This window comes from Stegastes partitus, unplaced genomic scaffold (genome assembly GCF_000690725.1).
Source record: "Stegastes partitus isolate 25-593 unplaced genomic scaffold, Stegastes_partitus-1.0.2 Scaffold197, whole genome shotgun sequence".
In the NCBI taxonomy this organism is placed as follows: Eukaryota; Metazoa; Chordata; class Actinopteri; family Pomacentridae; genus Stegastes; species Stegastes partitus.
This window is the reverse complement of record NW_007577928.1, coordinates 624,859-649,800: the sequence shown is the minus strand read 5'-3', so window position 1 is coordinate 649,800 and position 24,942 is coordinate 624,859. Positions and strand designations below refer to the sequence as shown.

At 41.1% G+C, this 24,942-nt stretch overlaps 1 protein-coding gene across 1 annotated transcript in view; it reads left to right on the top strand.

Moving 5' to 3' along the window:
- The first annotated feature begins 1,824 nt into the window (after window positions 1-1,824).
- The window catches only part of ptpra (protein tyrosine phosphatase receptor type A), a 29,728-nt gene continuing 6,610 nt past the window's right edge, over window positions 1,825-24,942 (top strand). Inside the window, exons 1-17 of the mRNA XM_008280537.1 lie at window positions 1,825-1,830; window positions 12,140-12,186; window positions 12,439-12,520; window positions 12,619-13,077; window positions 19,585-19,684; window positions 19,873-19,946; window positions 20,419-20,555; window positions 21,887-21,977; window positions 22,504-22,580; window positions 22,693-22,729; window positions 22,832-22,929; window positions 23,315-23,434; window positions 23,625-23,791; window positions 23,897-24,032; window positions 24,261-24,410; window positions 24,535-24,628; window positions 24,800-24,876. Of these exons, the coding sequence (XP_008278759.1) occupies window positions 12,166-12,186; window positions 12,439-12,520; window positions 12,619-13,077; window positions 19,585-19,684; window positions 19,873-19,946; window positions 20,419-20,555; window positions 21,887-21,977; window positions 22,504-22,580; window positions 22,693-22,729; window positions 22,832-22,929; window positions 23,315-23,434; window positions 23,625-23,791; window positions 23,897-24,032; window positions 24,261-24,410; window positions 24,535-24,628; window positions 24,800-24,876 (1,920 nt within the window). The 5' untranslated portion in view covers window positions 1,825-1,830; window positions 12,140-12,165. The remainder of the gene's footprint in view (window positions 1,831-12,139; window positions 12,187-12,438; window positions 12,521-12,618; window positions 13,078-19,584; window positions 19,685-19,872; window positions 19,947-20,418; window positions 20,556-21,886; window positions 21,978-22,503; window positions 22,581-22,692; window positions 22,730-22,831; window positions 22,930-23,314; window positions 23,435-23,624; window positions 23,792-23,896; window positions 24,033-24,260; window positions 24,411-24,534; window positions 24,629-24,799; window positions 24,877-24,942) is intronic.

Sequence of the window (24,942 nt, the reverse complement as noted above, 5' to 3'; positions counted from 1 at the left end):
AGTGCTGGATGGTTTCCTCTGATTGATATATTATGACATATGACATCATTCGATTATTAATATTGAAGCAGTGTGTCAGCATGTTACTGTTTAAACCAGTTTGAAATACTTTATGTGCACTTTTAGTGACAGGGAAAGCAGATAAATCTGAGGTCTCGTCAGTTGATTAATGTGAGAAAAAAAAAGAGAACAAACACAAGTCTGTTTTCAGTTTTTGGACGTTTTCTCTCATCTTTGATTCTTGTGCGCAGTTGGATCATTTGAACGCTTATTTAAATGAATCCATGTGAGAAGTTTAGAAGGGAACAAATCACTCTTTGGTGAGGCTGTTAACAATACATATGCATCTGAAATGCTGCTTTTAAAAAGAGGACAAAAAGTTCAGTCTTTAACTTCTTGAAAGTAAGTGAAGCTGTAAAATAAATGTAGCTGAGTGGAAGTCTAAAGTAACATAACATGGCAATACTCAAGTAAAGTAACTTCAGGTTCCCCACAATTGTACTTAAGTGCAGTGCTGGAGTAAAGGTGGGCCTGTTAATGTTCCTTTCCATCAATAAATGTAGCACAGTAAAAAGTACTCCCTCTGAAATGTTGTTGACTATTAAATAATGATGTATACAACAAATAGCAAATAATGTATTGAAGTGAAAGCATACAGTCGCATGAAAAAAGCCAAGCAGTAACACCACTTAGCTTGAATGAAGTACTGCAGTAAATGTTGGCCTGTTAATGTTATCAAACATTTATAACATTAATATTATTTAGCTAATAATAATAATAATAATATGATAAACATATTAAAGTAGTGGAGGGGAAATAAAAAAGTAGCAGAAAAAAAATTTCTCAAGTATAGTAGGTACACATTTTGTGAAAAGTACAAGAAATCCCTCTGATATGTTGCTGACTATTTAATAATAAAAATAACAGATAATAATACATTTTAATAAGCTGGTGGAGAGGAAGTAGAAAATATCTTAAAATGAAAAAAGAAAAAATGAAAAGAATTCCCTCTGAAATATTGTTGACTATTAAATAATGATAAATATAACAAATAGTATTTTTTTTAAAGTGCTGGTATAAAATAGCTTAAAATGGAAATTGTATATTTAGAATGTAGCCCTATTAATGTACTTTCCTAAATGTCCAAGATTTCCCTCTGTATGAAGTGACCTGGTGGCATAAAGTAGCATAAAACAGAAATATTTAATTCCAGTTCCTTAAAATTGTCCTCCGGCTGTCAGGTGCCCCCCTGGGCCCTCCGTGGGTCCCTCCGTGGGTCCCCGCTGCAGTGTGGCTGGTGCAGGGCGCGGCTCGGCCGGCAGGTGTCGCTGCGGGCTGCGGAGGAGCGGAGCGGAGAAGAGACGGGGCCTGGCCTGGGAATTCGCTGCTCGCTTCCCATTCTTCCTATGCAGACAGACACACAACATGGCGGACTAGAATAGTCGGCCGACGCGCCCGGATACAGCGGATAAACTGTGGGATTTAACACCCAGGAAGCCAAAGAAAGTACCCTCCGACGAGACGAGACGCGAGGGCGAATCGCTGATTTATCTGGGGGGTTTGCCTTCTTCACCGGGATTTAGCGGATAAAACTGCCCGTGAAAGTGTTGGCTGTGTGTCCCAGATCGTGCTTCCCTCCTCGGCTATCACCCAGGTCCCCCCACCCCGCTCACACTCTCGGTTCCTGGGGTGTGGAGACAGGGGGCTGGGGTTGAAAAACGTGGAAGAGAAAGAGGGGATAAATTCCTACTCGGGTTTTTTTTTTTTTTTTTTTCCCTTCTCTTCCCTCCCCAGACTTCGGATTTTCTCTGGGAGCTACAGGAGTTGGTGGTGAGTTTTCTTGTTTTCGTTGCGCAAAGCTGAATCACACTTGTTACAACGAGCGTGTTTCCTCCTGCTGTAACACCCACAAACAGCCACTTTGTCCCCCCTCCCTCCCCAACGCTTTGGCTACACGGTGTCGGAGACAAACCCGGGCTTGTTACACGGAGGAGCAGTTGCAGCACCTCCTTGTAAACGCCTGAACATTTCAGAAGTAGCTCGGAGGCAGGGAGGGAATTTTTTTTTTTTTTTTTGGCGAAGGGGGCTCTCAAGAAAAAGGGGGCTTTGAGATGAGAGCGGCGGCATTTCAGGGGGTCAGAACCGGGCTAGCTTAGATGCTGTTGCGCTGGCACAAAAGGGGGAAAAAAGGGGGTCCGGGCTGCTGGGGCTCGTTGGAAAGTACACTTTATTGATCAATGCTTTGTTATTACACGTTCAGAGAGAGAGAGGGAGGGAGGGGAGCTGGCTGGGTGGAGGAGCCGGAGCAGGAGGGGGGCTTCAGGCGACCCACAACAGGAATTAGGTCGCCCTGACGTTAACGTGTGCTGCTCTGTCAAATCACAGCGGCTGCTTTGTGTTTCTTGAAGCCCTTCTCCTTGCATATGTGTGTGTGTGTGTGCATTCCCCCCTTTTTAACAACCTCTCCCAAAGTTTTTGTAATGATTAATATTCTCCTCTTTTTCTCTCTCTCTGAATGTTGGGTGTAACCAAGCATACCATTTCAGTCTTGTGGGTGTTTTTTTTTTTTTAATGTGTTACTTGGACAACAAGTTGTGATTATTCAGCTCATTACAACATGGATTATTGTAAAAGACTGTCAAAAGAGATGATGAGAATCAGGCATTGAGGACAGACCGATCATCAGGGCCGATATTTTGCATTTTCCCAATTATCGATGTTGTTATTCTTATTGAGGATTACCTCTAAATTAAATGCACCACTTTGGGTCTGCCTCTCTCTGTCTGTAGTAACTCTGTGGTCTCAGCAATGACTCTCTAAGCAAGATACAACTTGCAACAGAAACACAAGCCATCGCCACTTGCTAGGAAATGAACTCCTTTTACAATAGGCTACAGTAAGACTGCACTAGCGGCTAAGTTAGGAGGCAACCACAGATTACCTTAAAACAGTCACTCATAATGGTTTAAGATGAAGGCCGTAGTGGGCACAGAAATATTTATAAAACAGAAAAGAACAGCAGAGCAGAACTGCCAGAGACAAACTGTTCAATCTCAATTGATCGATTGATCAGTAAACAGAGAAGAACATTATAGCATTCTGTGATTTTCTGATAGCATCACCCCTATTGCTATAATGAATAAGCCTACTTATAAATGACAGGTTTCCTGCAATCAAGTGCTATTAAAGTGTAACATTTGATGTATTTCAGTTCAAAGTAGTGGCTATTTGTCTTTCTTGATGACCAGTAATCTGCATTGGTATCGTCCCTGAAAAACCCTCGATCCCTAATATGTATTAGTGCAAACAGTACTTTGCATCAGCGAAGGAGTTTGAAAGCTCACGAGTCAGAGCAGAGCATCACCAGGCTGCAGAGGAGGCATGCACAACCTGGCTTGTCACATCCGAACAAACCTCTGCTATGTCTCGACTCATAATGTCTGGTCTGATTCACTGAACTGCATACCTCGGGCTGTGTGCCGCTCCGCAACATGCTTCATCGAGGTCGTCATGTCACATTAAGGAGCATCCAAGTGCATAACTCGAGCTGCACAGCCTCCAAACTCATGCGACTCCTCTTCCAGGCCTACCTTGACCTCTGCTCGTCAGGCCTGAACACGTCCACCTCTTCCCTCCCCCCCAAAAAAACAAAAAAAAACCTGTCAAGCCGTCTCTGGCTGTCAAACCGCACCATCTCATCAAAGTCGGAGTGCGGAAGAGGAGGAGAGAGTAAAATTAAAAAAACAAACGTGTGCTTTGGCGATACGACAGAGAAAGGCAGAGCTGTTATCATCCATATCTCCTTCAACCTATTTTAAGAAAAGAGAAGTTATTTCTGTCGTTGGGAAGCTCAAAGTGTTTCAGCAGTGGAGCTTGAGTGATCCTCACACCACACTTTTCATGATTGGCCCAGTTTCTAAAAATACGAATAAGTATAGCTTGAAATCGCCTCGTGGGAGCTTTGCGTGAAGTTTCGATGGGTGGATGTTCTCAAAAAAAATTACCTCAGTGTTGTGAAATTTCACAATTTCAGGGCTCTGTCACAATATTATGAGTTAGCTCTTAGGGTGGGGCAGGAGGTATATTTTTGTTTCCACCTGTAGGCCTACACATTTTGCTGTGGAAGAGCACTGTAATTCAGCTCTGACAGGATAAGCACTGCGACATTTAGGGGATTATGAAGCATTATGGAGCTTGATTGCAGCTACATGTGATATGTCATTCAGCCTTAATGACATTTATTCCACAAAACAGGAAATGAACCTGTGCGATTACCAGTGATTCATAAATCTTGCCTGTGTAGAAGGACTTTACTGAGAATCATTCAGCTTTGCGCTGTCCCGTGGATGCGGAGTAGTAATTATATAATACCTTCAAATTATTGAGTAAACCTTTGCTTTACATCCTCTTGTTGTGGGATGATTGATGTTTCTGGTTCATCATACCAATGAGGAATATGGATAGCAGCTTATTTCTTTCCTGTGAACTTCAGGTTGTGATTTTTTTTTTTATGTAAGAAGTATTTTCTGCAAAGAGTTGCTTTTAATCTTGTAAGCTCACGTGCGATCCAGGTCAGTCAAAATCCAATTGCCACCCTCCAATTCCATCTTTCTTTTTTTTTTAAGCGGGCCTTTTTCACATGCAACATATTAACACTCTTGCATTAACACTTTGCTGCACCTCTGTATCATAACTGCATGCATATATTATGTGGCTGTTATACAGGACGTCTGTTAAAGTGGCCATCATTCACTGTTTAGTGAGCATAGAATCCATTTTCTCTGTTTTTGTTGAGGAAAAAAGACCAAACTTAGAGCAAAATTACACATTCAGTCATGTTGTGTTATTGTTTTTTAAGTCAGGTTTTCCTCTCTCATCAAAAACTTTGATGTGCTGTTTTAAACAATGCCTTCACAGTCGAGGCTTAGGTTGAATTGAAAGCCAGTTCAGAGTTGTAGTTATAAATATTTATATTTGCCCTTGGCATTGGCCAGCAGGCAAGAACTTTTTTTTTTTTTTTTTGCCCTGCTGTGAAAAAATATCCAAAGAGCATTTAAGTAAGCTTGAGAAGTCTTTCAGTGCACCACATAAAAATGCACTTCGAAGAGGAGGGGATGGCGTAGAAGCACTGTCGTGACATTACTCTGAAGTGGAGCCTCTGATGATTGTCTTGTCCTCGTGGTTGAGTTGCTTATCTGCCAGAGGAAAAGGAGGGGACTGGTGCAGTAGGATGGTCGCTTCAGATACCAGAACCGTCACTTTGGGCACCCATTGTTGCAAAGCATAAATGACGGAAGTGAAGCTAGACAGTTTGTAAAATCTTAAAATTAGGTTTTATTTTGATTTCATCACTGTTTTTCTCTTTCTCTTTTTCTTTCTTGAATATTTTGGCATTATGTGTGGGTTTTCCTACGACAACATCAAGTCAATCTAAAAACATCCGACTAGCTTATAAAATAACACATTGTTAGACTGAACAACCTGACATTGTCTAAAACAGGTTATTACATTCCACTTAAACAAAAATGAATCATTAACATTTATTTATTAACTTTATAACCAGTAGTATATCACTCAAAGGGGGCATTTTCTGTACCGAGCACTTTTACTTTAAACGTGTAAAGAGTTGCGTCTGTATTTTCATGTTGGTGATAGATGTGATGCAGTAGATAAGTGGATGAGCTTTTATCTTACTCAGTGATCAGTCCTTTAATAATCAATGGCAATGTATTGATCATAAAGTAATTATTTTATCTGCAGCAACAGCTTGACACCTGGTTAAGGTAGTATTTATGAGCTGTAGTCCAATTTCGAACCACTTACATTGTCTGATAAAGAAACCAAAAAACATGAATGAAAATGAGGTTTATCTTGAATGTGGCTGTATTGAAACATGGCATATGTGATGATAGAGAGCAGCAGGAGACAAAATGTTAACTTCTGGTCAATGTCAATAATTACTGATCATTTATATTCAGCTATTTTTAGTAAAGCCTGTAGAAAATAGGGTTATTTTGACTTTAACCACCGTACTTAATACGTTATCAATGTACACAGGTAAACAAATTAACGTTAACAAGGAAAAACATACACAAATGGATTCATTTAATGTTAGACTGTGTATGAGCCTGAGGTTGGAATTTGTTATTACAAGCGAACATAATTAATTTAAATGAGACTAGTGAACATGCTATTTCACTGTTTGTTTTTATTACTATTGATGAAGTCTCCATCACTGGTACACGTTGCTATTGTTCAACACCAAGCCCTACACCAGCTCGAGTACCGTTTTCAGAACTTCTTCCTGTCGCTGTACTAATGTATTTCTACACTGTAGTAATGCTACTGTTAACTACTTAAGTGCAGGATTGTTCAATGCTGGATATTAATGCTGGTACGAGTGTTACCGTAACAAACTCTTTATGCTGAACATTTGTTTAGGAAATAAGCTAAACTTTGTATAAATTCAATGCTTTCTAAACACCAGCAGCTGTACAGGAACTTACGTTTCTATATTTAAATTGGAATTTAAACAAAAGACTGTATTATTTTGTTCAAGAATAAGTAGAGGAAACTAAGAGTGTTCACTTTTGAGGCTTGACAGTTTTTGATAGTACGGATACATTTTGGTCAGTGCCAGCCTGTCTAATGCCCGGCCAGAGCTGCCAGCTGGATGTAGAAACCAGTTTTGGTGTTTAGGTTTCAAAGGCCACAGGCCATAGTTGAATCAAGTTTCATTGTGGCCCTTGAGCTGTCCGCTTGGCCCCACACCACGCTTCAAGGTCACAGTGGCTTTTGTGGGTAGGCCATGCTTTGCGCCTCCACATCCTCTCTGTGTCCAATGTGGGAAAGCTTGAGAGGCCCCTGGCATGCTCTGTGAGAAACCCCACAACAGAGCAGACACAGAGCAGAGCTTCACTGACTCACCGCTCTCACTCATTGCAAACGAGTGAGCCCTCTTGATCGTTCCAGCCTGATGGAACCGAATCATCATTACAGGCTTAATAACACACGCAGCGGTCACTCTTGCCCTTATGATTAGCTAGAATAGTAATCCCATGCTTCTCTTCGTCTTTTCATCAACTCACCAGCTCATGAATGAAGCCAACAGGAACACAAACCACACCAGCAGGGAGTAGTATCCCTCAGAAAGGGAAGTCCAGAGGATTGTGGCTGTTGTATGTGGCACAGGGGACATATAATCTGTGGTCTGTTTTAGAGCAAGAGTCCTCGCGGCCCTGAGTCAGGCCTACTTCAGTCTCCCATGAAGAGAAGCATTCACAGTATTCCTGCTGCCCCAGACCCCCTCCCTCTGAAGACATAGAAACAGTATTAATATGCCATGAATGGAGACAGACAGACAAGCATTATCCAGCGCTGCAGCAACTAGTGAAGCAGGATGCCTTGTAAGAAAGCCAGAAGAAAATATTTCTCTGCATGAATGGTGAAGTCCCCTTGACCACCGCTGCTGGTGTCATATCAGCGAAGCCTGCAGGCTCTGTGTCTGTCGGGTTTCCGGCTCGCTCGCTCGCCTCGGGTTATCCTCGAGGAATTTTTAAATACAATTTGCTGATTTGAGATTTCTTTCAGAATAATAACAAACATTGAGGATTCCTGCGGTTTTGGTAGTGGCTGTGTTCTTTGGCGGCGTTTGTCACTGGATTTCAGTCAGATCTAGTTCAAATAGCACATTATACACTGATGAATGAGCAGTAACAACTGAGGATTCTTATCTCATTCGAAAGTGGTTTCATCCTTTTGGAGAATCACTGTTTCACCCAACTTAAGCTGTTCATAAATTCATGCAGTTGGAAAAGACTATTATTACTGCACCTCAGGTCACAGGTAAGTACTAAAGCGTCTCTAAAATCCACAGACTTGAACATGAACTCTCCATATTAAATGACTACCTTGCATTGATCCTGCGTCTTGGCCTTTGGTTGTCATGGAGATGTAATTGGACTTCCTTTATATTCTACCTATAAGTGTTCCTTTCACTGCGTGAATGAAATGGCATGGGAACAGCCCAGTCCTTTCACAACTGTGTGATTGCACTCCTATGAGGTCTGCGTTTGGCCACAGGCAGAGTGGCAACTGTCTTCATTAGTTAGCCGGGCTCACGACTCGCAGGCTCAAGAAGCGCCGAGCTTTGCACAGTGCTGTTGACATTGACATGCAATATAGGAAAGGCTTAGAAATCTTACATGTTGTCTTGTATGTGTAGATTGCACTGAGTACACGTTCCTGCCTTCTGATCTGAATCCATCACTGCTTTATTTTTCTATTTTTGTTTTATTTGTTGCTGAGAAATTTGTGACAAGCTGTCCACGTTTCTTTATTCTACAGCAGCTTTGCCTAGGTGGCATGAGACAAAAAGGCTCAAATGTAAGAAACAGAAATGGCTTGATAAACATCTGTAACAATAGTTAAAATAGGCAACTTTTTTAAAGAGAAGCAACTCATAAACAGCAAAATCTTGCTCTGTTTAACTTTCTAAACCACAAAACCCACTGTGGGGTTTCAAAGACATGTTATCTTTAAACAGTTTATCAGAGAACAAATAGTAAAAGCTGTAGTCGTTGGATTTAAAAAAAAAACAAAAAACAACTTTCTGACAGTTCTTTAACTAACCAGTTGTGACGTGTGGTTTTGATACAAATCCACATTTAAGCTTCAAATCATATTTCATAAAAATTACTTTATTTTGCCTGTCTCATTTGAAATTTTAACAAATATTAACAGTTTCCTCTAAAGCAATCCTGTAAAAAAACAAAAAATTCTGCACTCCCAGGTGCAACTATGAAGCCATGAGTGACTCAGATGTGACTTACAGTCATGTGTAAAAAATTCGGAGACTTTTTCCCTGAACTGGGCTAAACTGATGGGAATGAAAGAAAACACTTATTTGTTTCTTTGTTTTTATTTAATGATGTCTAGTCACATCTTTGTGGAAGGGTTTTTTGTTTTTTTTATTCCCACCAGTCAAACTATTGATTTCTGACTTGCATGTCTTAGTCTTAAGAAAGCTGTGGCCGTTTTGCACTTCCCTATTGGACAGCTCATCCCCACAGTGACTGCTGTAAAGGGCTTGCTCTAAGTGCTCTGCCTTGTCTGAAAAATATTCACATGGCTGCACAACACAAGCCCAAAGTCAGGAGAGCGTGCGCTGCATGACTACCTTTTGAGTACATTCATTCGCTAATAGATGGGCATGTACATGTTTCCTCTGCAGGGAATAGCATGATGAAACTGTTGGAAAGATGTTTACTCTCCTTTTTAATATTTGGCTGTATCACAAAGCTCAGCAGAAGGCTCGATTGAAAGAAGCCAGAATAAGGATGAAAAGTGTTTTTATCAGTTTGTGAAACCTGGGATCAAATCAGGAAGCGGTAATAAGCTCTTTCTTTGTCCTTTTTAAGTAGAAGCGTGTCTCGTGTTGCCAGCATTGGTGTCGCAATATCAAGGTGTTCAGCAAGAACATGTTCATCAGTCATCGTCTGAACATTATTAGAGCCTGGTCAGAATGCCCACTGAGGGATTTACTTCAACCACAATATCCTGCATATTAATCTAAGTACACAAACACCTACTTAATTGAACCCTAGTAGTTTCTTCATCCCATATTTTCCTCGAGTGTGAATTAGAATAAACCATCTCCTAGAGTGTCTTTTTAATAGAAAGCAGTGACTGCACAGAATCTGAAAGTTGCACAAATAGAAGCACTTGCTCAGTGCCTCTTAAATTAATCATGTCCTCCACCAACACATATGTCTGTTGAAGAAAGAATCACACACACACACACACACACTGCTTCTCAAGAGGCCAAAACGCATTAAGATGCATCCCCGGGGAGTTGTACTTTTGGTGCTACACAGTTTCTCGATAAAACCCTCTTGGGCTCCTGCAGCATCTGTGAAGGTTAGCAACAGGACTGGCTTATATCACTTACAGCAACACAGTGACGCGTCATCTAGCCTCAATGGATGGCACATAGAAAACAATGAGTCATGCTCCATTAAGAAAAGGTCACTAAAAAAACAAAAAAAGCTCATTGATGTAAACGTAACCATTAGTAACCTTATAACACACTTTTACACAAAGTGACAGTTACTAATCTTGTCCCTTATAGCTGAGTCACTCCACTAATGAGTATTGAAGAGGAGGATGGTAGAGGTAGGAATTCAGGGTTTCCCGATGTCCTTTATGGATTAGCAGGGGGGTTTCTTTTATGTCTACATGATCACACAGGAAATAAAGGAAGCAACATGCACTTTGATATATCGTAATCTGGCCAAGCTATTGATACAGTGGAGATACATGTAGTGACCACACCTGTCAGTCACTGGCAGAATGTAATATCTGATATGATATGAAAATAAACAGCATTTAGCCAGAATAGCAGTGTGCCTGCATTTCAGTAGTGAACCATGGACTGTGTAAAGGCCACCTTTTGGTTTTGACATGTATCAGTTAAAGAAACAGTTTGAAAACTATGTGATTTAAAAAAAAAACGACTGATTCACTCTGAACATTTGCTGTTTGCTTACTCATGGTGGGGGATTGTAAACTGAGTATCTTTGGGTTTAGACCATCAGCCTAAAAAGTAAAAGGGAATCTGGCCGTTTTCTGGCATGAACTAAAAGATTCACTGAGAAAATAATCAGTAATTTATCAAATAAAATAACATAGATCTCTATCAAATTCACTTCATACCTGTGATGCAGATGCAAATCGTCCCACTGTTTCTCTTGAAAAGGATCAAAAGAAAGCTTCCCAGAATGCCGTCATTGTGTGAGAAAAAGCCCCCTCTTTGCAAAAACATGTCGTGCAGTGTTGTTGGTCAGTGTGTGATTTTTATACAAATACGTTTTACATTTTTGCTTGTTGTTTTCTGTTTTTTGAGGGGTTGAATAATCTTCTGGAAGCAGATAATTGCTGGCTAAATGGATGCATGGATGGGTGACGGAGAGAAAGGGAGAGCAACAATTGGATTTGTAGGTTAATAGCATCCTCATTGACCACATAACTTGCTCATCATGCCCCATTTCTGGCTGCAGTCAGAGCCAAACAGTCCTGTGCTAAAACCAAAATGTAAGTACTGCTATGAATGAGCTCGGTTGAAAACAGCAGAAGATTGGCAAGTGGCACTATTAGAGCTTTTAGCGCCCAATTTATCCTCCTGCCCACTGATGCAATAATCCGTGATGTAAAACACCAGTTTGTGTGTGGTAGCGCTGCAGTTATTGGCTCAGTCCAGTGTTGAAGTATCTCTGTTAGTAGAGGCAGACGGGCTGGATTATTCCAGGGTCAAGACCATGGGATTAGGTCTACGGATTATCACAGCTCAGTCATGCTTTCTCCAAGTCTGCGTAGCCTCCGCCCTCCACTCACTATCAGTGGGTGAATAGTGTCCTAAGTGCTGATTCACTGTCACAGCAGGAATTTAAGTGTGACACTAATTCTGTTTTGGTCTCATGCTTTGGGTAAATGAATGCTCAGTGTCAGGGAAATGATGGCTGAGTGGAACATAGCTTTATGCATATGCAAACCAGAATGTGATACGGTTGAAATGAACATAGCCGTGACATGATATTACAGTATCGCAGATGCAGGCAAAACTGTGTTTTAAGCAATCATACTGGCTTATTCCACTGTGACAAACTGCTACAACTGTAGTGTAAAAACGTACTTTTTTGTGTATTAATTTTGCTTTTCTTTGAATCACTCATCTGATTTTTACATTTTGATAATATGATATGGGCATGTTGACATCATACAGGTCATAATATTCATGTCTGTGAAGATTCTCAGTCATCCAGGTCATGGTTAGTCTGGTAGATGAATCGTAGCAACTGTACTTGCTTGAGTTCGTTGAAGACGTTTCACCTCTCATCCAAGAGGCTTCATCAATTCTGTCATAATGTTCAGTTTTTAAAATTCTAACCTGTGTGCAACAGCTGGGCCACATTTCTACTAATGTCTCTTCTTTTACCTCACTGTGACTTTCATCTGACAGGTCTTACAGAATCGTGGTGCAAGGATTTGGTTTTAGTTTTAAAATAATACAATAAAGCACAGGAAAGTAATGAAATCCTCTTTGTCGTGCTAAGCATCATCTGTTGTTTCTGTTGGTTTACAGGACCACGCTGTGCGAATGAGTGATTGATGCCAACTTCGCTTCTTCAGGTAAGCAATATTTAACACGCACACAAGCTAACGTCATGGGCGCATTTTTATTTAAAATTCCTTTCAAAGGATGAGCATGTTGGATTAGGATTGGGGATTTTGGAAAGCACACAGTGGATTATACAACAAATAAACCCTCAATCTCCTGGTCTTTAAAAACAACTGCGCTCAGTATCTTTTATTATTGTTTCTTTGAGTGGTGGTTTTTGACTAATACCCGACTGTCCTTTTTGTGTTGTGTCCTCCATGTAGGGCAGAATGGGTGTGTGTCCCCTGCTCCTGCTGCTTGGTGTAGCCCTCAGGGCCTCAGCCCAGGACCATGTCCCCATCACAAGTACGCACCACTTCAACCAAACACACTCACCTTTTCAGGTTGAATGGTACACAGTGGAAACATTGCAAAATCCTCTCCCTTGTCTTCTTCTGTACTAGGTCCTCCGAATATCACTGCCAAACCCACAGACCCCCCTGTCGCACCCTCCCTCAACTTCACAGTCGCACCCGCGCCAGCCCCTGAGGGCCCACCCACCACGCTCGCCCCCACAGTCATACCGCCAACGACAATAACAACGACAACGACAACAACAGCTGCCACCACGACCACAAACCCAGCTGGAGATGAGGACGAACAGCCCGCCGGTCCCAACTCCACCGTACGAGTGTTGCCAGTCCCTCCTCCCCCACCTCCAGCCCCTACCGATGCCCCTCAGCCACCACCAAGCAGCGAGCCTCCCCCTCCTCCCACCCCGGCAGGGGGAGATAACGGGACCACAGCCTCAACTCCAGACACCCCAACTCCAGACACTTACATTGATGAGGATATATTTCATGTGGATGATGAGACCACCATGGAACCGAAGCATGACTTCACATCAGACAGCACTCCAAATGGTGAGTGTTGGTGCATATGCAGACTGAGTTGCCTTTTTTTTTCTCTATTTTAAGGATGATTCTAGACTATTACAGTCGTATCCACTGTAGGTTTTGCCCTCATCCCTATCTGTAGTCACAACGATGTTCTCAGGAGGTGAATGCTGACATCTTGGAGCAAGGAGTCATCACACTTATTAGTCTGTACCATACTCGATTACATTTGAACCCAAAGCCAAGTAAATTTGATAAGTGTGAACAATTTGTGCCATACCTGGGCATGGTGAAATGATTTGTGCCCCAAAGAGCCAGACTTTGAGTCCAGATTAGTCAGTATTAAGGCTAGCTGTACCAAAATCGGGAAGCTCACCACTATTATAGGATATAGTTTCAACTTTACTCAACTGTCTGTTACTTTGTTAAGACAAAAAGCTGTACTCTGTACTGCCTGTCTCCTCAGAAATCTGTATGCATGCAGATCTCAACACTCACCTGCTTCTTTAAATGACAGATGAGGTTTAAAGACAAGCAAGAGTGTGTCAAGTGTTCTCCCTGTCTGTGCACCCAAAACACAAGCAGCAGAACTTGAAGTGATCCTCCATCGTGGAGTTAGCTGTAGGGACCGTGTCAGTTAGATTTAGCACGTTGACACGTTTTTACTGTATCCACATATTCATTTCAAATTGCATTTTGAAACGATGCAGTTAGCAAACAGCAAATACTGCAATTTAGAAAGTTTGTTATGCCGCACATCTGATCCAGGGTTTAAACTTATCTGTGATCAGTTTTTCTCCTTGTGGGACACTTTTCATATGTTCTATTTGCAATGCTTCATCACGATTTTAATCCATTACACAGTACATTTTAAACTGAAGCTTGACTGTAAAAAGTAATATCCCACATCAAATTGCAATCACAATGTCTTTCTAATCCACTGGTGCCAAGCCAGTGCCAGAAAGTTTGATGGTATTTGTTTCTCTGTGGTACCGAAAGTATCATTGATGCCAAGTCCTATATAAGGAAGTTTGATATAACATTGTGTGAGCTTATTATTAAGTACGAATTTATTAGTAAATACATTTATTAGATTTATTTCTTGCAGGAATTTTTTTTGGTGTTGAATCTTTAATAGTGAATTGTGGAAACATGTTTCTTTCTGCTTTAAAGTTGGGCATTTTAACATGGGTGTCTATCATAGACTGTATAAAAGATGAACGTAGCAACCGGCTCTGAAAAATGAAGCCAACCCGGAAGTGTCAAAAACCTGCAATATCACTACGTCCGCTAGCTGCTGGCTCCAAAAAGTCCTGGCTCCCATAGAATGAATTGGAAAAGAAGTGATCACAGATCACGAAATACTGCATTCCTACAGCTCAGGACTTTTTTCTTATTAGTTTTTATAGTCAAATCCAGAGATCAGGTGGCCAATCTGAAAATAAATCAGTACTGAATTTTTAAAAAATCGTCAATTTTGCAGGGCAAGGGGCGTGGCTGGCTTGATTGACAGTCAGCAGTGACGATACAGACGAAGCGAGCAGAAGGTGGTAAATGTGGGCGGGCAGAGAGGACCTGCCTCTCAATCCGTCTGACCAATCGCTGCTCCTATGGCTCCGCCCCCCTCCGACGATTTTTGCGTCACTGGCTCCAAAAATTCAAGATGTCGACCAGGAAGTAGCAAAACCCTGGCTTCATTTTCTCAGTACAGAAACCAACGGTGATGTCATGGTAGCTACGTCCATCTTTTATACAGTCTATGGTGTCTGTGGGTATTGATTTGCCTTGAGGCCAGCCTCAAGTGGCCATTCAGGGAGCTGCATTTTTGGTCACTTTCCAATTGTTTTTGCAGCATTGGAGGTTGCCACTTGTTCCTAACTCATTGTCATTATGAAGCACTTTTTAACAGTCGAACAAGGACAAATCTGTCTCAGGTGATAGAGGCTCAATAGACCAGAATGTCGTGACCCAACAATACAAGCTGAGTTCTGATTAGAGGGGATGTAACTCATTTTTATCTTGAATGGTAAAACGCCTGCTAGCAAAGCTTTTACTATCTTTTTCGCTGCACATAAACCCTCCAGCTGAATATAGGAAGTTAACATTCTCACAGCCAGTGCAGGTGTTCACCCACTCAGAGAAGTGTGGGAACTCCTTAAGGCACCATTCAGACCCTGTATCTTCAGATAGCGGCTGATATAAACACGGAGAAAGTCTCATGTACCACTTCTGATTTTGCCGTCTTGCTCGATTCGGATTTATCTGTGACAAAACTGCAGATTGCTGCTAAACAGAAAACTGGCCAACTGAGTTTCTCATGGCTATGTGTACTTTGTTCAGATGCATACTTTTTGACCATTTAAGTTTAAACTAATCCAAGTTCTTTGTCACCAGTGGATCAGCTGCCTGCAACAGTGTCAGAGTGGTTTATCCTGCTGTGCACACACTATGATGATGATGACAGGGAGATCCTTATAAGTGTGTTCCTCTTGAATTTGAAATTTAAAAAAAACAGTGGAAAAGTTCAATCAGTAAATTCTCGTCTCTTTTTGGGTGCGTCAGACCTGTATTTGTCATCAGGTTGCCTAAGACGCATTTTAATGCTATGTGTGAACAGGGCCTACTTCAACCCTCTGAAAACCAAAACAGCTTCTGAATGATTACTTTTTGCTCCTGTCATATTTCTACTCACTTTGGGTTCATTTTTCACTGCAATATAAATCCTTGAACCTCTATGGAAACAGCACAACTACAAGTAGAGAGAGCTCAAAAATGGCTTTTGTGCAGTGTAGTAAAAATATAACACCATAAATCGTAAAAGAAAAAACTGAAGTTGAATTTCTTTCTTATTCATTCTACAAAAAAAAAAAATGGAGGAAAAAGTGTACAACATGTTTCCAAGTGCTCACAGGTGTTCTCATTAAGTTAAAAAATTTGAGACTCTATAAAGCGTCGATACTTTATGACTTCCATGTTTTACTTTCATACTTGTCTCCGATCTGCTCCGTGTAAACTCAGGCTGCATTCCGCTCAGTTCAGCTGAAAAGTCCCTGAATTTTCATCACATGTCTGTTGTCTGCAGCTGAGTCATTAGTGGCTCCTCAGTTACGCTGAGGAGCATAGAATTTATTGTTTTACACAGAATTTGGTTAGACCGGCGGTTTATTTTTTTTTTAATTGTTTTTTTTTTGTTTTGTTTTGTTTTTTTAAATGAGACATACAGAATACAGTGATTTTATCCGAGCTTAGATTTGGTGAAGTTTCCCCAAACAAACAGCACGTCACAGATGAGTGGTTCAAGGACCATAGGAGAGTTTAAAATCAATTGAGTCGCTCTGTTTTCGCATTTCTGGCTCTGAGAAGTGGTGTAATTGTGGCCGTTTTGTAAATGCAGCATGCCTTTTAAACCCGCTGGCAGGTTTGAGGGCTCAGGGGGGTTGAGTAAAAGTGGACAAAACAGGTTAAGGAAAGTGTTGTAGGGCTGTAGTCAACCAAAGATAATTTTAGTCGACAGAAATCATTCCTACTCGTTAACCAGTAGACTGGTCGCTAGGAAAAGCACTTTGTGACATTTTATTAAAATACTTGAACAAATTGGACATTACAGATTAGTGGCTTACTGTAAGAAAACCCTTAGAGAGTCAGGTCATTTTTTTTTTCTTATGATGCAGTTACTTTTCGCTGTGTGTTATTCAAGTGGCAGAGCAGTATAAAGAGCAAGCAAGTGAGCTTTCTGGCCAAGAGTCAACCTTTAATATTTTAGATAGTTGAACATTTTTCTGCTTTTAGACTCCATTGTAGCGGGGCTGAAAATATCCTGACGTGTCATACCTGCATTTGACCAGTCATCCACAAGAAACAGAATACCACCAAACTAGATGACCCAGACACTCCCAGAAGCTTTATTTTTTTATGTGAAAACAATCTGGTTTTCCTTGTTTTGATTCATTTGAGGTTGAGGTCTGGTACACATTAGAGAAGGAAGAGGTTCGCAGTTATTGTGATGCATGTGAGAGATCTTCACATTGTTTTAAAGCAGCATCATCGAGTTGTTTTTATTGACACTGTGGTCATAATCTCTAATTTGTATTCAATAAAAGCTTATATGTTTAGCATCAAATTGGCTCAAACGCTTGAAGGGAAATACTCCAAATTTCAGCTGTTATTCAGCTTTATTTTTTAGCCACTTCGTGCCTGTGTACCGACCATCCTAGTAACATCCCTGTAAGTGAAACATGACTCCCCCACCCTTTTCTTTGACATTAATAATTCAGATTACATGATTGTAGAGAAATACACAAATCACTATCAAATGTCTCTGATTGATTTGGAGAGATGCTTTTATTATCAAATGTAATAACAGCACGTATGTTTTGAATTGTGCTGCAAGAATTCGAAATGTTTTGGTACAAAAACACAAAGTTGTAGAGGTTCTTGTAAGCATTCATTTACTAGCATTCACTCCTGGTCAACATAAATGCAACAGATGTGGCTGCAACAGACTATAGGCTATGTCTATTATATAACATCATCACTTTGGGCTCGTAGGTGTTATGTAATTGCTCCATTGTCTCCCTCTGGGCGTCTATGAGCCTTGTGTGGAGAGCTGTGAGCAGCTCTAAATGGCATTAGATCCGTCAAGGCTGTTTCAGTTCCACATGATACCCGCAGCCTGTTGTCCTCCTGCTCCGGTCAATGTACACATTGTCCGTCGGAGAACACTGAAAAGTCCTGGGAATTGTGTGCGAAAACGCAACATAACCGGGCGCTGTTCCAAAAAACGTGCATGTAGAGCATTAAGTCAAATGATGCATTCTTTGCAGCATAGTTCGTCTGCAGCGCTAAGAACTTTCTTGAATTTTGAGTCAATCCACGGAACTGCTGATTTTGTCTTTCCATTGTCATTGCCACAGTGCAGTTTTCTAGAAAAGTCTCTTTTGTTGTGCCCTAACGTGTCTTACTGACCGGTCATCAGCACACAAACGGCAGCCAGTTGTTGTTTTTTTTTTACACCGAACTCCCGTTGTTGTTCAGGCCAATCTCATGTCTTTTGTTTGTAGGAATAAAAGGTCACCAGGAAGACCGCAGGGTTCGCCTTCAACCAGTAACTCATGCTCACGGTGGAAATACATACAAATTGGTCAGCCATTGTAATCTACAGGAGGCATCACACAGAATAGATAACCTGGCCTGTGTAATGTCTGACTTGCAATGGTAAACCTGTGTGACCACAGTCCTTTTCCACATTGTGAAAGTGTTTAAAACTTCAGTCTTAATAATTCATACTGAATTCACAGCAAACGTCTTAAATGTTTCAGTGCTTCATGCCGTCACCCTGTGTCTGCTGTCGTCTTGGGCATAACCAGTTATACCCCAAGATAGTAAAGCTGAGGGGTTGACCAGTTAAACTGTGATTTATCTGCTCACTCAGAGGGACAGCCTGTTGCACTCTCCATTTGTGTTTTTCTTTTTCTTCTTAAAGCCAATGAAATATTAACACGGACGGCCGTAATGGAACGGAAAGATACAAGCTGGTGTTGAAAGAGGCTGAGGTCACCTTACAGTCTTAAAAAAACTTTTTCTAGTTTCAGTGTAAATGAAAAGTGCATTAGCCTCTACTAGACATCTATGACAGCATTTAATAAATTGTGAGATATGTAGATTAATTGATGAGTTGAAAAATAAGAAGTAACTTTAGTTTGTCATTTATAGAAATAGGTTGACATTTTTGTTTTTTTGGAATTATCTATGATTTTTGTTACCACTTGGAAATAAGAGCTGAACAGCTAACTGTCTGTCCAAAGGTAAATTCTTCCACCTTTCAGCCCCTCTGAAGCTCACTTATTAACACATGATATCTAATCTGTGTAATCTTTTTTTGTGAGGATGCTGGACTTTTTAAAGTGCTCGTACACTGAGTTTATCTTTCAACAAAGCCAGGCTAGCGCTCTTTCTTCGTTTCAGGTCTTTGTGCAATGCGACGCTAACCAGCTGCTTCATATTACTGTTCAGTCATGAGTGTGGTTCTCATGTAACTCTTGCGAAAAAAACAAAATGGGTGCAATTCTCAAATTGTCTTTTTTGGTGAGTAATTATAGATCCTAGCGACTCAGTTGTGAATCAGTTTTGAGTTTGGAATGTTGGTCACCAAATTTTTTTCATGATAAGAAAATAAATTAGTCAATTAATTTGAGAAAACATCCCAGAATCGTGTTAGTTTGAGATTAGTTGGCGTGTTGGTGAAATCCGTCTTCCAGATTTTGTAGCACAACAACACATGATGTTAAAGTTTCTTGACAAAATTAGTCACATTTGTAAAATAATCCACATCCACATTTCAGACAGGCCCCCCAGGCTTCAGTGAGGCTGTGTAAAGTAAGAGTAATTTGGTAATGCCAATGGAATGTGGCATCAGGTTTAACCACCACACTAATTTATCTCAAGTATTCAGACACCTTTTTTTTTGTTTCTTTTCTCGAGCCAAATGCACGGTACAGATAATTTATTCTGTCTTTTCTTTCTGCCCCTTCAAAGACAACAACCAGTCTGATGACATGCCAATCATAGCTGTGATGGTGGCTCTGTCCTCCCTGCTGGTCATCATCTTCATCATCATCGTCCTCTACATGCTCAGGTTGGTAAAATACAGGTGATGTTCTTCAGACACGGAGGCCTGTGGTGAGGGCCTGAGGTGCTGCTGTTACCATGGCAATGACTGATTGGCATTCTGCTGCGAGACAAAAGCAGCGTGTGCGTATTTGTGTCAGACAGTATGCGTATCTCTGTGTATTAATATGCACTTTGATCTCTGTTGATTGACAGGTTTAAGAAATACAAGCAGGCAGGAAGCCATTCGAACTCCTTCAGACTGACCAATGGCAGATCGGATGATGCAGGTAAGACACGCAATATTGTGTGTGTGTCTGCACTTTGTGTTTGCCGGCAGATATGACTGCATTCTTCCTGGTTACTCAGTTTATTTGTTTTGGGTCCTGTTGGCAAATATGTACAGCCGGCTTGACCAAACTTGTTACTCAGAGTTTTTTCTGATAAGCCTTGATTGATCTTGCTTCCCCAACTGATAACATTTCACTGGTTGATTGTTGGCAGGAGGCTTTTGTTCACTGTGATTACCTAATCAACAGAGCTGCAGTTAGGTGATGCTACAGCGTTGAGTCACATTGCCCTCTGCTGGGCATTTTAAGAAAAGACAGTGAAGGATGAAGTCAGTGTTACATGATGTAAGAGAGTTCCAGTCTCATGTTCTTACCCTGTATCCCATGTTCTTTATCTCTACCTGTGTCACCCCTCCCGTTCCTTCCCCCATCTCCCTACTCCTGCCTCCTCCCTTCCTGCACGTTGGCACAGAATTCCAGTGCGTGCCACTATTGGCTCGCTCGCCCAGCACAAACAGGAAGTACCCGCCCCTTCCCGTCGACAAACTTGAGGAAGAAATGAACCGTCGCATGGCTGATGACAACAAGCTCTTCAGAGAGGAGTTTAATGTATGGCACACTGACGCAGACACTATCTGATAACGTAATGGGGCCAAGAGTTACCTTTGGCCTGCATCCGCAGCTTAATTTAGTGACTCAGAACAAGGGGTGGTTATACATCAGGGCGGGGGAAGAGTTGCGAGGGAATATATGTAAAGACTATGGCGAAGCTCAACTCATCTGAAATAGTAGACGTTGTGATTTGATTATAAAGTACATCCATGTTTTTGTATTTAGGAGGAAAGCAAAGCATCCAGAAAGGCTTACAGATTGGAATGATGCAGATTTTTAGCAGCTGTATAGTCACACCAATCACCAGTAACTGAGCTAACAATTAGTTGATAAAATAATTAACTTGGAATTAATGGTGAAAAAATGACCTGAACCTGATGTGCAGTTAAAATACATGGAAAAAACAATGAATGACCAATTGGAACAGTTATCTAAAAGTAACTGACAAACAGGTGAAATAAAAAGCTAAAGGTGCTGCATAAACAGTTGAAATCATTTGCTAAAACAATAAATAACAGTGCAAGATACAGCCTTTGCTACTCAAAATGGTAGATTAAAAATTGTAAACTTTAAGGAACTGATGTGAAGTCCCTCTCCAGTTGTTGATGTAAGCCCTAAAAACTCGTCTCTGTGAATCAGAGTTACATATTTAGTGTTTTTTTTTCCCATGAAAAATAATCTCTCCCTTCCTAAAAATGTCTAGATGTAACTCTACACCGCTGCTTCCTCTGGAATGTACAGATCCATGAAGGCCCCTTCTCTTTCCACTTGAGCAGCAGTGATACTTTAATTAATCGATGAGTTGTGAGCTACTGAATTAATTGGCAACTATTTTAATAATTGATCAATTAGGTTAAGTCATTTTTTAAGGAAAAGTCGTCTCTTAAAATTCTTTCCAGCTTCTTAAATGTTGATATGTTCTTATTCCTGCACTCCCGTATGACAGTCAGCTTGTTGTCTTTGATTTTAACACAAAACAACCCTAACTGATATTTTTCACCATTTTCTGACATTTTATAGACGAAACAACTAATCAATCAACTGCAAAAATACTTTTGATCGACAGTGAATGTAACTGTTGTTGCAGCCCTCCCACCTGTGACTCAGACGCTGTAAAACTGCTTTATGCTAATGTCAGGTTGTAACAGTGGAGTAATTCAGTCTGACTTGTTTCAATGGAAACCAGTTCTGCAGAAGAATAATTATACTGAAAGTCCCATTCAGCAGGTTGACAGGATTAGTTCCTTAGATTGGTTCCATGTGAAACCATTGCTGTCAGAACCAGTTGGATTTTTACATGTTATCTAAATGTATTCTTCTTTGTTTAGGCACTGCCAGTCTGCCCCATCCAGGCATCATGTGACGCTGCTTCCAAAGAGGAGAACAAGGAAAAGAACAGATACGTCAACATCCTGCCATGTAAGTGACGACAGATGACTGAAACTGTAACTGACTGACTCACATTAGCAAAGTAGCTCTTAGTTTAACAGCATTTTTATCTGCTGATTTGAACTTTTTGAAATATTTACCTGCACAGTTATGTTCAGCCTTAGGGAAAGATGGTGTACAAGTCGTCATTTATTGGTTGAGTGCAGGGGTGTCCAATCCTGGTCCTCGAGGGCCACAGTCCTGCATGTTTTAGATGTTTCCCTCTTCCAACACACCTGATTCAAATGATCAGCTCATCATCAAGCTCTGCAGAAGTCTGATCACGATCCTGATCATTTGAATCAGGTGTGTTGGAAGAGGGAAACATCTAAAACATGCAGGACTGTGGCCCTCGAGGACCAGGATTGCCCACCCCTGGTTTAGTGGAACGAAGTGGAATGGGAAGTATTATAGTACATCATGTGTAAGGCAGTTAGCATTAGCTTATCTTCACTGTCCTTTTTGCACCTCATCTTTATTTACTGTTCCTTAATATGTCCCCTGTATTCTCTCTCAGATGACCACTCCAGGGTGCATCTCTCATCCCTGGAGGGAGTCCCCGACTCTGACTTTATTAACGCCTCCTTTATAAATGTTTGTATACGCACAACATCTGTTCCACACAAGAAACTATTCTGCTCCAAATATGATTGACTCTAATTCTGTGTCATCCTAATTATCTCATTTTGACCTGTTTTTCCTGCAGGGTTACCAAGACAAGAATAAGTTTATTGCAGCTCAAGGTAAAGTCAAAGTCTCTCTTGGAGTAGAAACTGTCTTACTATTCACTCGTGTGGACTTGGTTTTTAATCCTCTTAATTGCTGTATGTGTCATGATGTCTCAGGGCCAAAGGAGGAAACAGTAAATGACTTCTGGCGGATGATCTGGGAGCAGAACACAGTCACCATTGTCATGGTGACAAATCTGAAGGAGAGAAAAGAGGTAGGAGAACTGGAGTGTACTGTTTTACAAGATTTTAAAATGGCTTCTTTAACGTACTAAAAGACAAAATAATGCAATTTGTATAGAATGTACGTACACAGGTAGGATAGTTAGTTAAAAAGTGCAGGTTTTTTACCCTAATGTGAATTCTTATGCAAAGGCCGGAGCAAGAATGACTTCAAATCATGACTTTGCATGAAAACTGTCTTTGTTGTTTTTTTGCTGTGCTCGCTCTGTCAAAGACAGAGCATCATTAGGATAGACAACCTAATTGTATTCTTGCCCTTTTTTTCCAAATCATTAACTAGCTGAGGCAGCTCTTTCCCTGCGTGCTCTGTTTTATGAGTGTGCTTGGTCTCAAATCACTCTCTGTTTTTTTTCTTAGTGTAAATGTGCTCAGTACTGGCCGGACCAGGGCTGTTGGACATATGGCAACATCCGTGTGTCTGTAGAGGACACAATGGTTCTGGTGGACTACACTATCCGCAAGTTCTGCATCCAACAGGTATCCCAAACATCTTAGGGTACCAGGCTATACAAGTAGTTGTATTTATGGTTATATAAATTCTTTTAATTACGAGGTTAATGCTTAGTGTGGCTTACAAGGGGCAATGAAATACTAATTTCAACATGTTTAGAGACACAGGGTACACATTGCATCATCTTTGTGTCTTGTTCTATTGTTTGTGCCTCAGGTTGGAGACGTCTCTGGGAAGAAGCCTCAAAGGCTCATCACCCAGTTCCACTTTACCAGCTGGCCAGACTTCGGGGTGCCCTTCACCCCCATCGGCATGCTCAAGTTCCTTAAGAAAGTCAAAGCGTGCAACCCCCACTATGCCGGGCCCATTGTTGTTCACTGCAGGTACGTGTGTTACTCTTTGCTCTGATCTTTTCTCTTGTGTCTCTCTGTATTTTTGTGTCTGCATACAACATACACAACTAACAAGATGGCATTTGTGTTGGTCAGTGCGGGTGTTGGGAGGACCGGTACCTTCATCGTGATCGATGCCATGTTGGACATGATGATCTCGGAGAGGAAGGTGGACGTGTTTGGCTTTGTCACCAGGATAAGAGCCCAGCGCAGTCAGATGGTCCAGACTGATGTAAGTCCAGTGTTGACACGTAAAGGATGAAAGCATGTATGAACATTAACCACAGACGTTGGCAAAAAGCCACACAGTAACTACTTCACATGAATCATCAGCCGTGGCAGCTTACTACGTGAAGTGTTTTGAGATGATGTATGTTATGTACTGGTGCTATGTAAATAAAAAAGAACTGAATCAGGCATTATTCATGATTTTCTTTTGTACCATCTTGCTCTCCTACAGATGCAGTATGTTTTCATCTTCCAAGCATTGTTAGAGCACTACCTATACGGAGACACAGAGCTAGAAGTGACCTCTCTGGAGTCCCACCTGGCCAAACTGTATGCCCCGTCACCTGGAGCTGGCTGCAGTGGTCTGGAGGCTGAATTCAAGGTCCGTGTGTGTGTGTTTTAGTCTTCCCCCCTCTCTATTTTCGTACTTTTGCATCTATTCATTTATACTTTATTGCAACACATTTTAACTGCAAATGAGTTAAATTTGATCTCATGATTTCTAGAAACTGACATCCATCAAGATTCAGAATGACAAGATGAGAACAGGCAACCTTCCTGTGAACATGAAGAAGAACAGAGTCCTACAGATCATTCCATGTGAGTGATGCAGGTGCAGGTGTGAGCTGTGGGTTCATCCAGTGTAATTGTGCCTACATGTAGTGATAAATGCTGGGATGCACACGATGAATTGCAGATGGTTCCTATGTCAACACTTGAAGCTGCTTTTTTTTCACAATCAAGATAAATGCTTCTCCTTGTTCCCAACAGATGAGTTCAACAGAGTGATCATTCCAGTCAAGCGAGGAGAGGAGAACACCGACTACGTCAATGCCTCTTTCATTGATGTGAGTGTTTAAAGTGCCTGGATTGGAGTGGATCATTTCATTTCATTAATGCAAGCAATCGATCAG